This window comes from Diplotaxodon limnothrissa, linkage group LG16, assembly GCF_057381915.1.
Source record: "Diplotaxodon limnothrissa isolate DT_005_m linkage group LG16, D_limnothrissa_male_GT1.1, whole genome shotgun sequence".
NCBI classification, from domain to species: Eukaryota; Metazoa; Chordata; class Actinopteri; order Cichliformes; family Cichlidae; genus Diplotaxodon; species Diplotaxodon limnothrissa.
The window spans coordinates 3,884,958-3,897,668 of NC_140611.1; the positions used below are offsets into that span (position 1 = coordinate 3,884,958).

The following is a 12,711-nucleotide window of genomic DNA, read 5'->3' on the forward strand; positions in this document are numbered from 1 at the left end:
GCTAGCCGTTCGCGTTTAAAGGCATGACGTAACCGCGTCGCAAAAAATGACGCGTCATGTGATTGGATGTGTGCGGAACGTTAACCCAATCGCTCTGGACTATAAAAGAATGCCAGCGATGTTGTAATTGTGCAGAAGCAGAGACAGATGAGAGACAGGATCTATTGGATAATTCTTCTGTAGAAATAGTTTCAACTGTTGATTGTTTTTATATATAGTTTTTAATTCACAGTCGCTTCATGCGAAATGTTTATGCCTCAATAACTAGGAAAGGGACAATGGCCATGTTTAATTTAGTGAGCAATTAAATTTATCTTTTGTAGCTTAATATAACAGCCCCAATACCCAGCTCAGCGTTGTACTCTAGTTTTTATCCACTCAAAAGAATCCTCACATATACACGTACACTTAATTTTGTATTTATTTATTTTATTGATTTGTTTTGTGGTGTGATTGGCTTACAGTAATGAAAAAGTGAGAAAGTCACCATGCGCTATGGATTACTCTTAATCCTCATTTATGCTATTTTGTAATCAGCATACTGAGACCTGCAACTCATGATGGTGTTTTGGGGATTATACCTAGGTACACAATGGTTTTAACAGAAAGAGGCTTGCCATGCTCTCTTGTCAACTATAGCACTTAACTCTATCTGTTAACTGGAGTCTACATGCTATGGATCTTTAAAAAAATACCTGTAGAAAGCTTAACGCTGAAAAAATGTTGAACTGAGGGAAATTGTTTGTTAATATATTTACTAAAATCCTGGAATAAACTCAAATTAGAATTAAACACGAGTCCTATATGATAAACTGGACTGTACTACACTAAGCAGTAATTGGTAGTGCTCACGTGGTTGAAAAGAGTGCTGTACCTTCACTGAGTCCAGCAAAGTTGTGTCCTCTATCATTTCTAGATATTTTGGGAGGTTTGATTGACGTGAAGTTCAGTTCAATTTATTTGTGGTATAAATTTAATCATCCTTTTGGGTCTTCACTGAGCTCCTTGGAGTGTCAGAGTCCAGCATGTGCTATTTAACAAATCCTTTTAATGTTTTGTAACTATGCGTGTAATGTTATTAATAAACTTTATTTATTTGCACATTTGTTTTTATGTGGAAACAGTTCGCAGAATATTCAAAGGATGGTTTAAATGAAAACATTTAAGTTACACAACATGCACACTAATGATTTTTAAAACTCAGCTAATTGCCTCAAAGACAGACAATCGTCTGAGACATCTTGGAGGGAGGTTCAGAAGGTGAGAGGGGTGTACAACGTCTCCAGACCCATAATGCATCTAACCAGCTCCTGGAAGACACTAGTCAAGTGCACCATGAGAAAAACACAATCTGAACCAAATGTGCTTCAATCCATTTGCAGTCCTTTTATAGAAAAAATGTCTCACCATGCTTAAGCACTTTTCTCCATTGCCACAGGCGCTATGAGCATAAAAGACCTGCTCCAGTCACATGCAATATGGCCCAGAGTCTCAGCCTCTTATGTGGCATTAATTCCAGTTTCTGCCCCTCATTTGCCTTGAAGTTCCACATTGGTGTAGCCTCAAGCTCAGGATTGACACCTATCCCCACTCCCCCACATGTCCTCCATCTCAACGAGCATTTCAAGAGCCCACTCAGTGGACAGCTGATTTGCCACCTGACCAAGTGCCACTAATGTCTTCTCCTATGTTTTCACATGAATTACACCACACCATGATCTCATCATGTGCAATTAACCTCCATTAATCACTACTGAGATCTCAGCCCTTTCTTACAAGAAACAAAGAGCATTATGTAGGATGAAGGATACACTCAAAAAAATGAACTCAGCCTATCTCTGCTTTTACTAAAGTAGATTTTGTTGTTTGTTCTTAATAAACTCGATTTTGCAAAAATCCTTAAAGTGTTTGTGCAAATTTAATGAAATGTTGTTACTTTTTGTTGTTACACAAAGTCATTGAACTGTGTCAACGTAACATTGTTGAGTAAATTCACAGGTTTGTCCCTCTGCACATACTGCTGCGTGCAGAGCCCGCCTAAATAAGGGCCAATGCGCATGCGCACCACCCTCTTTCTCAAGCTTGCTATTTCTTCGCCATGTGGACTGGTTCAGCCGCATTTTTGTCCAAAAATCAGGTAAGAAGTCATTTTTCTTGTAAAGCCCGTCTACATATATATGTTCACACGTCAGTTAATGTCGCAAGTGCTACTAAGAAAAGAGTACAGGCAGGGTTTTGCCCGGTAAAGGTTTGCTAACGTGGACTTGCTGCACGTGAGTTTCCAAATGATTTTGGAGGGGACTCCATTGCAATAGCAAAGCTCTGTTTTCAGCCCAAATGTAGTGTAGCGCTAGCGTCGGTATGCGTCGGTACAGGCAGCGCATTCGGTCCGGCACGCACTTTCGCGCCAAGTTTATACTCGGACGCCTGACTGCGTTGCACTTTAGCCAACAACAGTGGAGAAGCGCTCCTCGCTAGCAGACAGGTTAGGGTGTATTTTCTGTCTAATATTTCAGCTTACGTTTTGATGTAGCTTGCAGAAAGCATTTAGTAAGCTGGTGTAAGATGAACTGCATTAATGTTGTACAATGTCCATGGGATTTCTCACTCGACTTTTAATGTCAGATTACACACACATTTACACAATATGCAGTGGTGATGATGTAGATCAATAAATTCATTGTTGTAGCATACAATATTAAAAATAAAACTGATTAATATGAAACATTAACAATGTGCAAATTATTTAGTTTTTTCAGGGACAGTGTAATGAAAATGTCTTTTGTGCTTCTCCCCCAGATACGTTGATGTGGCAGTGCAAATTGTGCAAAAAAGTGGTGTCATCACGAGCTCTGTTATTAAAACACTACAGGTTAGTTCATAGTAGACAGCAGTATCCATGTGCCTATTCTGATTGTGTCTGTGTTTTCAAAACATGGAATGCTCTACATAGCCACTTAAGCAGATCACATACCCAAAGAACTCTAGACAAGTCTGTGAGTTTGGCAACATTTAACTGCCATTTGTGTTCCTGCTGCAACATAGCTTCGGAGCAGGAGTATTTTTCTCACATTAACAACCATCTAAAATGTAACGAGACTGTGCATTGCATGTTTGAGGGTTGTTCTTTCAAAACAAATATCTATGGTACATTCAAGTCTCATCGAAATAGGAAACACAATCCTTATACCTTAAAAGACTTTAAAATCGGTATTGCTAACACTATTGTAGGCCAAACATCAGCTGATGACAGTACAGACACTATTGTAGAAGAGGACATAAGTGCAAATATTGATCACGATACAACTACAAGTGAGACTGAAGATTTGGCAAATGTAATAGAACTTAATTTTGCATCTCTTTTACTTAAGTTGGAAAACTATTTTCATGTTCCCAGCATAGCAATTGACGAGTTGCTTTCAGAATTGCACTACCTGATAAGCTGTGCATCAGTGCCTTTGACAAATCAAGTAATTGTAGACATACTCAAGAATCATAACCTTTGTCTAGACCAGCCTGTTATTGAAGAACTGACAAAGGCAGTTTCTTTTAACCCTTTGTTAAAAGCCATAGAAAAGGACGGCACACTTGCCACTGCCTTCAAACGCAGACAGTATTACAGAAAACATTTTGAAGTAATTGATCCAATTGAATACATTCTCGACTCCCAAAGCAAGAGGACCTTTCAGTATATTCCTATTCTAAAATCATTACAGCAGATATTTAAACAAGAAAACATACTGAACAAATTTGTCACTAGCCACAATCCGAATCCTTTTGTAAATAAGGAAAAGTATACATCATATAAAGATGGTCTACATTTTCAAAATAATGAGTTTTTCTCAGGCGGTGAACTAAGAATCTCTATTTGTCTTTATGTTGATGATTTCGAAATTTGCAATCCATTGGGGACATCACGGAAAAAGCATAAACTTTGCTCAGTTTACTGGATTTTAGGTAACTTGCCACCAGGTAGTCATTCATCCCTCTCTTCTATTTATTTGGCTCTCTTGTGCAAAAGTGAGGACCTTAGGACCTTTGGCTATTCAAAAATATTTGAGCCACTTTTGCAAGACCTTGTCATTTTAGAGCAGCAGGGAGTGTTCATTGACAATTTAGGGGTCAACTTTAAAGGCACTGTCCAATATGTAGTGGCAGACAGCCTCGGAGCTCATGGATTGGCCGGTTTTGTGGAAAGTTTTTCTGGAGATTACTTTTGCAGGTTTTGTACTGCTACACGCTCAGAAATTGAATCAAAAGCTACAAATAGTGACTTTTCTCTGAGAACTGAGGAGCTCCATCGTGTACACATAGCAACTGCACGTGAGACAGGGGTAGCTTGTTGTGGTGTGAAAAGCTCGTGTGTCTTAGCAGACAGTCTGTCTTTCTTCAAGGTCACTACAGGATTCCCCCCTGATCTTGCACATGACCTTTTTGAAGGTATTGTGCCTTTTGAGATAGCTGAGTGCCTTCGAATACTAATAGGCAAGAAGTACATCACTTTTGAAAATCTAAATAGACTTGTTCAGTCATTTCCCTACAAAGGAGGGGATCAGACTAATCGCCCTCAGAAATTGCCTCACAATTTTCTTAGTAAAAAAACTGTTGGTGGCAATGCACATGAAAATTGGTGTTTACTAAGACTTCTGCCACTTATTATTGGACAACACATACCTGAAAACGAACCAGCTTGGGAACTTCTACTAGATTTGAAGGATATTGTTGAGCTTGTTGTGTGTCCTGTTCATAACAGTGACTCAGTTGCATACCTGGAGAGTAAGATTTTAGACCACCATCAAAGGTACAAAGAAGTATGCCCAGATAGAAGACCATTGCCAAAACATCACTTTCTGGCTCATTATCCCTCAATAATTCGCCATTTTGGTCCACTTGCCTTATTATGGACAATCAGATTCGAGGCAAAGCACACATTTTTTAAAAAAGTTGCTAGACACACAAACTGCTTCAAAAACATAACCCTGTCTTTGTCAACCAAACACCAGCTCATGATTGGCCATTACATGCATTCATCAGGCTGTAGCAAAGCCACTTTTGAGGTTTCACGAGTCTCGGCAGTCCCAGTAGAACTTCTCAAACGTGAAATTGCACATTGTCTTGCTGAAAAGTACCCTGACACAGCTGTAGTTAGCCTTGCCCAGAGTGTGTCTGTTGCAGGCATCTACTACAGGAAGGGCATGTTAATAGTACATGGATCACTGGGGGGTCTGCCAGAGTTTGCTGAAATCCTGCAGATGTGTATTTTGGCAGATTCGTTGGTGTTTATAGTAAAAAAACTGAGCTCGTGGTACACTGAACACTATGGATCCTTCAAAATTGACCCATCTCCAAAGGAAATTTCTCTTGTTGCACATGAGGATCTGGTGGATTGTTATCCACTTTGTGACTACCAAGTCGGAGCTTCTCGCATGGTTACATTAAAGAGATACATACACTGTTCAGGTAATTTTAATGTCCATGTTGCCGATTTAATTTTTGTGCTGTATAGCAGTTCTTCTCAAAGTTTGGTTCTTAAAAATAGTTGGACCAGAACTTAAATCTACTCGGATATGTTTCAAGCCTTGTAAAAATACTAGAAAAAAAATTGTGCTGCAAAATTCTGAATACCACTAAAAAAATGTAACATGTACTGAAGTTTGGGAACCACCTGCTCATGTTCTTGCACTTATTTTTTAGAGTAACAGTTGGAGATTGGGACATCAGAAATGACAGCCCCAACAAAGCTTCTGATAATCCTGGGGGAGAACAACGCACTCAAGTTAACCCTTCCTTTGGGGATACCAAAGAATGTTAACGAGCTCAAAGCGGAGATTGAAAATCAGTGCGGAGTTTCTGAACAGTTCAGATTGCAGTACATGGACACAGATTTTAATCAGTTCCTTAACATGACATCCACATTTGATCTAAAAGACATGGACAAAATAAAAGTGATTAAAACAGGTGTTCCAGAAACATCCACTGGTAGTAATGAAAGCAGTGTGTCCTCATTTAACTTGGGTAGCCCCTGCTCTGGCCACAACCCTGATTATGACACAGATATACTGTCATCGCCAGAATCCAGGTCATCAAGCTCCTCGAGCTCAGCAAACTCCACGCTGCGATCAGAAGCCTGGCCACTGGACTTTCGCATACCTGAGTTTAGCTTCGATGTAGAGCTGCAATTGACAAAAGGCAACCAGGAATTCCAAGCCAATGGAACACTTTTAACCCTAAAACCAAAGCTCAAGTCTGACATTTTAGAGAGCTTGTCTTCAGAAATTATGAAGTACAAAGCTTACCCTTCAGACAGCAATCTTAGTGATGTTTGCCAAGCTTTGGTTGTAAAGCATCCATGCTTGAAAGAGAAGGGTTCAGAAACTGGATTTTCTGCATGGAAGATCAGTTTGAAGTATAAAATGTCAAACTATCGTGGAAAACTGAAGAACTTAGGGTGTAGTGAGTTGGTCATCAATTCTCTCAAAAGAAGAGGGAACAGTAATGTGCATCCCAACCAAGTCAAGAAACCCAGGAGAGCAGAGGTGAATTTCTGCCCTGATTATCCAGCTGGAGAAACCCGAGAGAGTCAGGAAGAAGAAAGGTTGGTGCTGCTTTCAGAGTTCAAGAAGAAGAACAACAATGAAACCATCAAAGCAAAAATGGCCCAAACCTTTCCTCACCGGAGGCAAGAAATTCTTCAGGACATGCCCTTCGTAGCTGACTTTAAAAGCCGATGGCCAGCTCTTTTTTCTCCACGTGAGGTAACTGAATCAGTTGATCTGCAAATGCACTCCACATGCAATATTTTAAACCCATCACGCTAAACATTTGTTTATTTTACAGATAAATGCTGAATTCCAGCGCATCACTACGATCCCGCTAACATCCACATTTATGGCACAGCTGGACAACAACACAACCAAACTGACCAAAGTCTTCAGAAACAAGGGAGGAACATCTGGATGCAAGATCACAGAAATCATGGCTGCAATTGATGAGGTTTGGAATTAATTTTTTTCAATGCTTCATTCCCTCTTTTAATACATATGATTTTGTTGTCTCCTTCTATTGTAAGGTAAAGTTTAATGTTGGTATTATGGGATTGTTTATTCTTTGTCCTTTTCATGATAGTGTTGTCACAGTAATAAAGTTTTAAGTTGATTTGGATACTTTATAAAAAAAATTGCCAGAATTAAAAGCTGTTTTTACAGGACAGTAGCGTTTCCAAAACGGGATTTGCCGCGGCTCCCTGGGGAGAATTTTGGCATTTACAGTAGAAAAGCTGAAGCTAGAATAAACTGCCATCAGGCACCTTTCAAACCAAGACGGGATAAAGGGAGGTCTCTGAGCTTAGTACTACAACTGTTTTTTCATTTGTCCTTGCAAAACCTCCTGTTCAAGTCCTCCAAACACACCCACGTCACCCCGCTTCTCTTCCAGCGTCACTGGCTGCTGGTCAACTTCAAGGTTCATTTCAAGATCCTGGTTCTGGTCCTTAGGGCCTTACATGGACAAGCACCATCATACAATGGAGATCTTCTCAGTCCCAACACCCCCAGAAGGTCCCTGAGGTCCAGTGATCAAAGCCTGGTAGTGCACAACAGTCTAAAGACCAAAAGTGACAGATCATTGCTGCTGTGGCCCCCAAACTCTGGAACTCTCCTCCTAAGCCTTAGATCAGTGGACTCAGTGGTTTACTTTAAAAAAAAAAATCCTCTGTTCAGGCTGGCTTTGGTGTGACCTCTTGTTCATCCTCTTCCTCACTGGATTCTTCATGCTGCTGTTTTTGGTCGGGTTTCTGTTTTTTTTTTTTGGGATCCTGTGGTTACCTTTTTTTGCTCGTCACATTTTTTCAAATGATAATGTTCCTTCTTTCCTTAACTTTTTTTTATTTTAAATTTTGTTGTTCTTCTGTAGTGTGTCATGGACTTTTTTTCTCAAAGCATTATATACATTTATTTTGCTGAAGTTAACTGAAAATGTCTTTAAAGTTTAGCTAAGTAAAATTTGCTTTTATGTTTTACAGAACGACACAGTTGCAATGAGAAGAGTGTGTACGCTGAAAGGACTTGCAGTCTACCTCAATGAAGATCCGAACAGCTTGATCAAAGAATATCAGGCAAGTAATCAAATAGAAACAATTTCCAGTAATAAAAATTTAACTGACGGTAATTTTTCCTCACACACATTCATTAGATTATAACAAAAAGTTAAAATTAGAACATTATTGGAGATATAAAAGCACAAGCTTATGCGGGAGTGACCCTTGCCATTACAGTTGGGGTGTAATGTGGGCTGAGTGTACTGTCTTTCTGCTTTGTTGTTCTGCTGTGTAATCTAGATGATGGACCAACACCTCTCATCTCGCTCTGAGCTGTCTACTGTTTTGCAGCTTAAAGGGATATTCCACCCCAAAGTGAAAATTGGTCTATTACCATATTACCCAGAGTAAGATAAGTGAGAAAAAATAATTTTGTAACCAGTGCAATAATTCTCCTGATCCGGCAGCAGTCTATTTGCTTTTGCCTAGCATTTAAAAAATGGAGTGAATGGGAACTATAAGCATTTTGGTTGCAAATGACTCTTTAATGGTACGAATTATTCCTGGTGAGCTCAATAATCATGTCGACTTTAAATGAAAAGTAATAAGTAACTTGAAGGATTTGGAGGAGTAGATTTAGACTTGGGAATACATTATGGTTACCACATACAACACTGTAAGCCGCCGCTGCATGGTGCATGGATATTCGAATATGTGTTTATTTATGGAAACCAGAGGCTTTTTCAACCACTGTTGTTGTATCCAAGTGCTATGCCATGGCGGGTTACAGGGTGCTTTGGCGTAACCGTAATGTAGGCCCAAGTCTAAATCGCCTCCTCCTGCAAATCCGTTGTGTTACTTTTTACTTTTCATTTGCAGTCGACATGATTATTGAGCTCACCAGGAACAATGGGTATAAGATCAGAAATGTACTGTGCTGGTTACAAAATGCTTTTTTCTCACTTATCTAACTCTTGGCAATTTATGGTAATAGACAAATTTCCACTTTGGGTGGAATATCCCTTTAATTGATATGAAACCCTGCAACTTGTATTATTATGTTTATTTACTTATTAATTTTTTTAGGATGTGGACTTCCATGAGGCCGAAAGTGAAATGGAGAAGACGCTCATTGGCATCTACGTCATCAAACCAGAAGGAGAGCGTGACCTTGACCCGGCAGAAGACATTGGTATCATAATTGAGGGTGTCGCTGTGCTCAGAGATCTTCCTGATGTTGCCACTGCTGTTGTGTTGTTGTTCGGCCTGATCTACACTTTAAACATGAGCTACCCATCCAACCTCAGGTACACTTTTGAGTTTTTTCAGAAAGTACTGATGGGACTTGATGCTAAGAAGCTATCAAACAAAGTTCAAGTGCTCAGAAACAAACTCCTTGAATAAAGAGGAGGAAGCGGGAGGCCCTTATTGCTTAACTTAGTTTGAATGCTTTACGTTCAGGTATAGTTAAGTTGTTCATAAACACTTTTTTTCATTGTCAGTACTGTTTCTTGGGAACATTCACCAGTTTTAGAGAACAATAATGTTCATTTGCATTTTAGCAAAATACTGTTACTTAAAAAATTGGTGTTGCACTTCTTCTACTGCTACTTGACAACATACAGAAAATGACAGACATTTTAAAAAGTTCTAGCGGTTAGGCCGCTGTGATTTGATATTTCAAAGAATGTGACATTTGGCAGCTGTCTGCAACTTGGGATGTAACCATAACTTGAAAAACTGAGTAGCACTGTTTTACAGTACAGTTTTTGAACAAAACAGCCAATTTTCACTGTTTTAAATGAGTTTAGTTTGCTCTTTCATGCTTATCAGTGTTTGAAAATAATTCCTGAAACGTCCTGTAAAATGTAGGATTTTTTTTGATAATTTGGATGCTTTCTGGACCAGTTGAAAGACAAGTTGGTTAGCACTTCACTGATCTTTGAAGTAAAATATTGTTTTATGCACAAAGTATTTAGTTAAAGTTGTAACAAGTTGTCTGCATTGATTGCACTTTGTGTTAAGCTACGGCTCTACAGTCTTTTCGGTCTGTCAACAAGTATTTAATATGCACTGAATGTGCTTAGTAAAGACAGGACTTTGTTGGATCATTTTTTTTAATCATTTTAGTTTGACGACAAGTTGGTTAGCACTTTATACTGATCTACATTTTCTGCACAAAATATTCACTTGGAATTTGTAACAAGTTGCATTGATTGCACTTTGTGTTAAGCTGTTGTGCTTGGAAAAAAGTATTTTATATGCACTGAATGTGCTTATTAAAGGCAGGATTGTGTTTGATAATTTGGGTGCTGTCTTCATTTCTTCCTAAAAGATCTCCCTAAGATTTACTTAAAAATGTTATGTCAAGTGGTTCCACATAACTGCTTTAAGTAACTTTTAAGAAACTTTGCTATTTTGTATGGAAGTAACCAGTGTAAATGATTTATTTGTAATTGTATTGAATAGAAATTACTTAACAATTTTATATAATTCAAAAGTAACAAAGTTATGTAGCAGCTACATAACAGTTTTACAAAGATACTACCTAACCAGGTTATGTCCTTCTAAAGCAGAAAAGTTATGTACCAGCTAAGTAACAGTATTACAAAGATATTGCCTAAACAAGTTATGTAGGCTTAAAGCAACAAAGATAAGTATCAGCTAAGCATTGCAATTAAGTTACATTTAGCCAATACACTTACGTAAATCTAACTTAACAGTATTGAGTTCAAACTAAGTAACAACATTTCTTAAAAGTTACTTAAAGCAGTTGTGTGGAACCACTTGACATAACTTTTTTAAGTAAATCTAATGTTTTATTTTTTTGAGTGTAGTTAAAAAGTTGAAAAAAGTATTCATTTCTTTAAGTATACTGCAAAAAAAATTTATCTGCGAAAATCTGACTGTAACAAAATCAAATCAGTATTAGCAACAAAAATCCAAATGTGTCTTTACACGAATATATTAAGCGCGGATTGAATCTATATTTGTTCTAAACACACGCATTTCCTTTAACAAGCTGCAGCACGTAAGCCAGGTTAATCTTCTTAGATTCATTCACACATTAAACTGATCGAACTGAAAAATCCCACCGAAACAGGCACAACATCGCAGGAATTTACTGGAAAACACAAAACAAGCATGGCCACCTCGGCTGGTAAGAATCACGAGTGATGCTCGCTGCTTTACACTTTGTTAAAAAATGTGAGGAGGTGCTGCTTGCCCGGCAGTTTTATGGAAGACCAAACTAAATAGAAATGATCCTCTTCAACTTCCACCAACTATGTTATTGAATATTAAAAGGTAAACAGTCACACTACTATGTTTACTGCTGCCTTAAGTTGTGAAATAACCGGATGTGATGGTTTATTACAGTAATATGTAACTGTGAAATATACATTTTAGAAATATAAAATATAAATAAATAAACAGATAAATAGCTGGTTTCATTTGAAGATACATTTGTAAGTGATAAATGAAACTGATCACACACTCCAGTGAACAAAAATATATATATATATTATTATTGTGTATAAAAACAGCCGTGACTCCTAAACATTAATGCTGTACTACTGAAGGTCTCATTATTATACTTAAATACACGCAAAGACATAAATGTGAGTTACAGCTAATATTTCTCTGTTATTTCTTTAAAACACTCCTAAAGATCAAAAGCAGCAATTTCTTAGTCGAGCCCTGAATACGTTCTCAGTTTGCTGAAGCAACAGTACAGCTCTAAAAAGTCTCAGATAATAATAATAATAATAATAATAATAATAATAATAATAATTATTATTATTATTATTATTATTATTATTATTATTATATTATTATTATTATTATTATCATTATTATTATTTAGACCATTTTTATGTAAATTTAAAACAATGCTTTTTCAAAGCAGGACAACACATCTTTATTTATTTACTTCATACTTTGTACAATATTGAGTGAAACTGAGTTAAAAGTACTTACATTGTGTGTGTGCTTACCATCAGGTCATGACACATATCAGGTTTGCAGTCACCATTAGAAGTACTAGAATCCATTCATTGCTTATCTTTTGATAATATTATATTGCATTATTATTCACAATGATACAAATACAATTAGAATTGACTTCTGTCTGATATCTTCAATCCTCAGAAAACCCTCAGGCCTACAGAGTGTGCTCCTCACATGGCTGCAGCGCACTGTTCTTTAGCCCATGCTGCTACACTGATCTTTATGTGTGTTTTTTATCCACTAAGATGACTCAGCAGGTTCTGTGCTGGACTATCGGAGAGTCCTAAGGGACACTCACTTAACTCTAATAATTAGATTGATAAAGGGAAGTAAGAGGAGGATATAGGGAGCTTTAAATTAGCTGTCAAGAGCTACTTGGAGGCCCCGTTACACAGCCGAACAGGCAGGATACAATTCATCATCCTGCCTGTGCCGAGCGCTGAGGACCTTTTCATGATTAGTCCTCTGTCGGCTCATTCACTTTAAATGTGAGTGATCGTGTGTGTGGTGTTGATTGTGGATGGTGATGGAGAGGTGGGGCTGGGCCTTGATCATAACAGTCATCCCCATTGGACCATTGCAAGTCCCATCTCAAAAATAATAGGCCTTGTGACCTCTCTGTTGTCTAGAATTAACCTCTAACCCCCTCCCTGTCTGTGCCATCTGCC

At 38.0% G+C, this 12,711-nt stretch overlaps 1 protein-coding gene across 2 annotated transcripts; it reads left to right on the forward strand.

Annotated features, from left to right (window-relative positions):
* Nucleotides 1-2,370: 2,370 nt before the first annotated feature.
* On the forward strand, nucleotides 2,371-9,813 carry LOC146615582 (uncharacterized). 2 transcript variants are annotated; one of them, XM_085374203.1, is made up of 5 exons: nucleotides 2,371-2,872; nucleotides 5,695-6,755; nucleotides 6,838-6,993; nucleotides 8,021-8,113; nucleotides 9,122-9,813. In XM_085374203.1, the coding sequence occupies exons 2-5, from the start codon at nucleotides 5,724-5,726 to the stop codon at nucleotides 9,437-9,439; spliced, it is 1,599 nt and encodes a 532-aa protein (XP_085230329.1). In that variant the 5' UTR covers nucleotides 2,371-2,872; nucleotides 5,695-5,723; the 3' UTR covers nucleotides 9,440-9,813. The 2 variants fall into 2 exon arrangements, with proteins under 2 accessions (XP_085230329.1, XP_085230330.1); XM_085374204.1 differs by lacking the exon at nucleotides 2,371-2,872 and adding an exon at nucleotides 3,781-5,460.
* The last annotated feature ends 2,898 nt before the right edge of the window (nucleotides 9,814-12,711 follow it).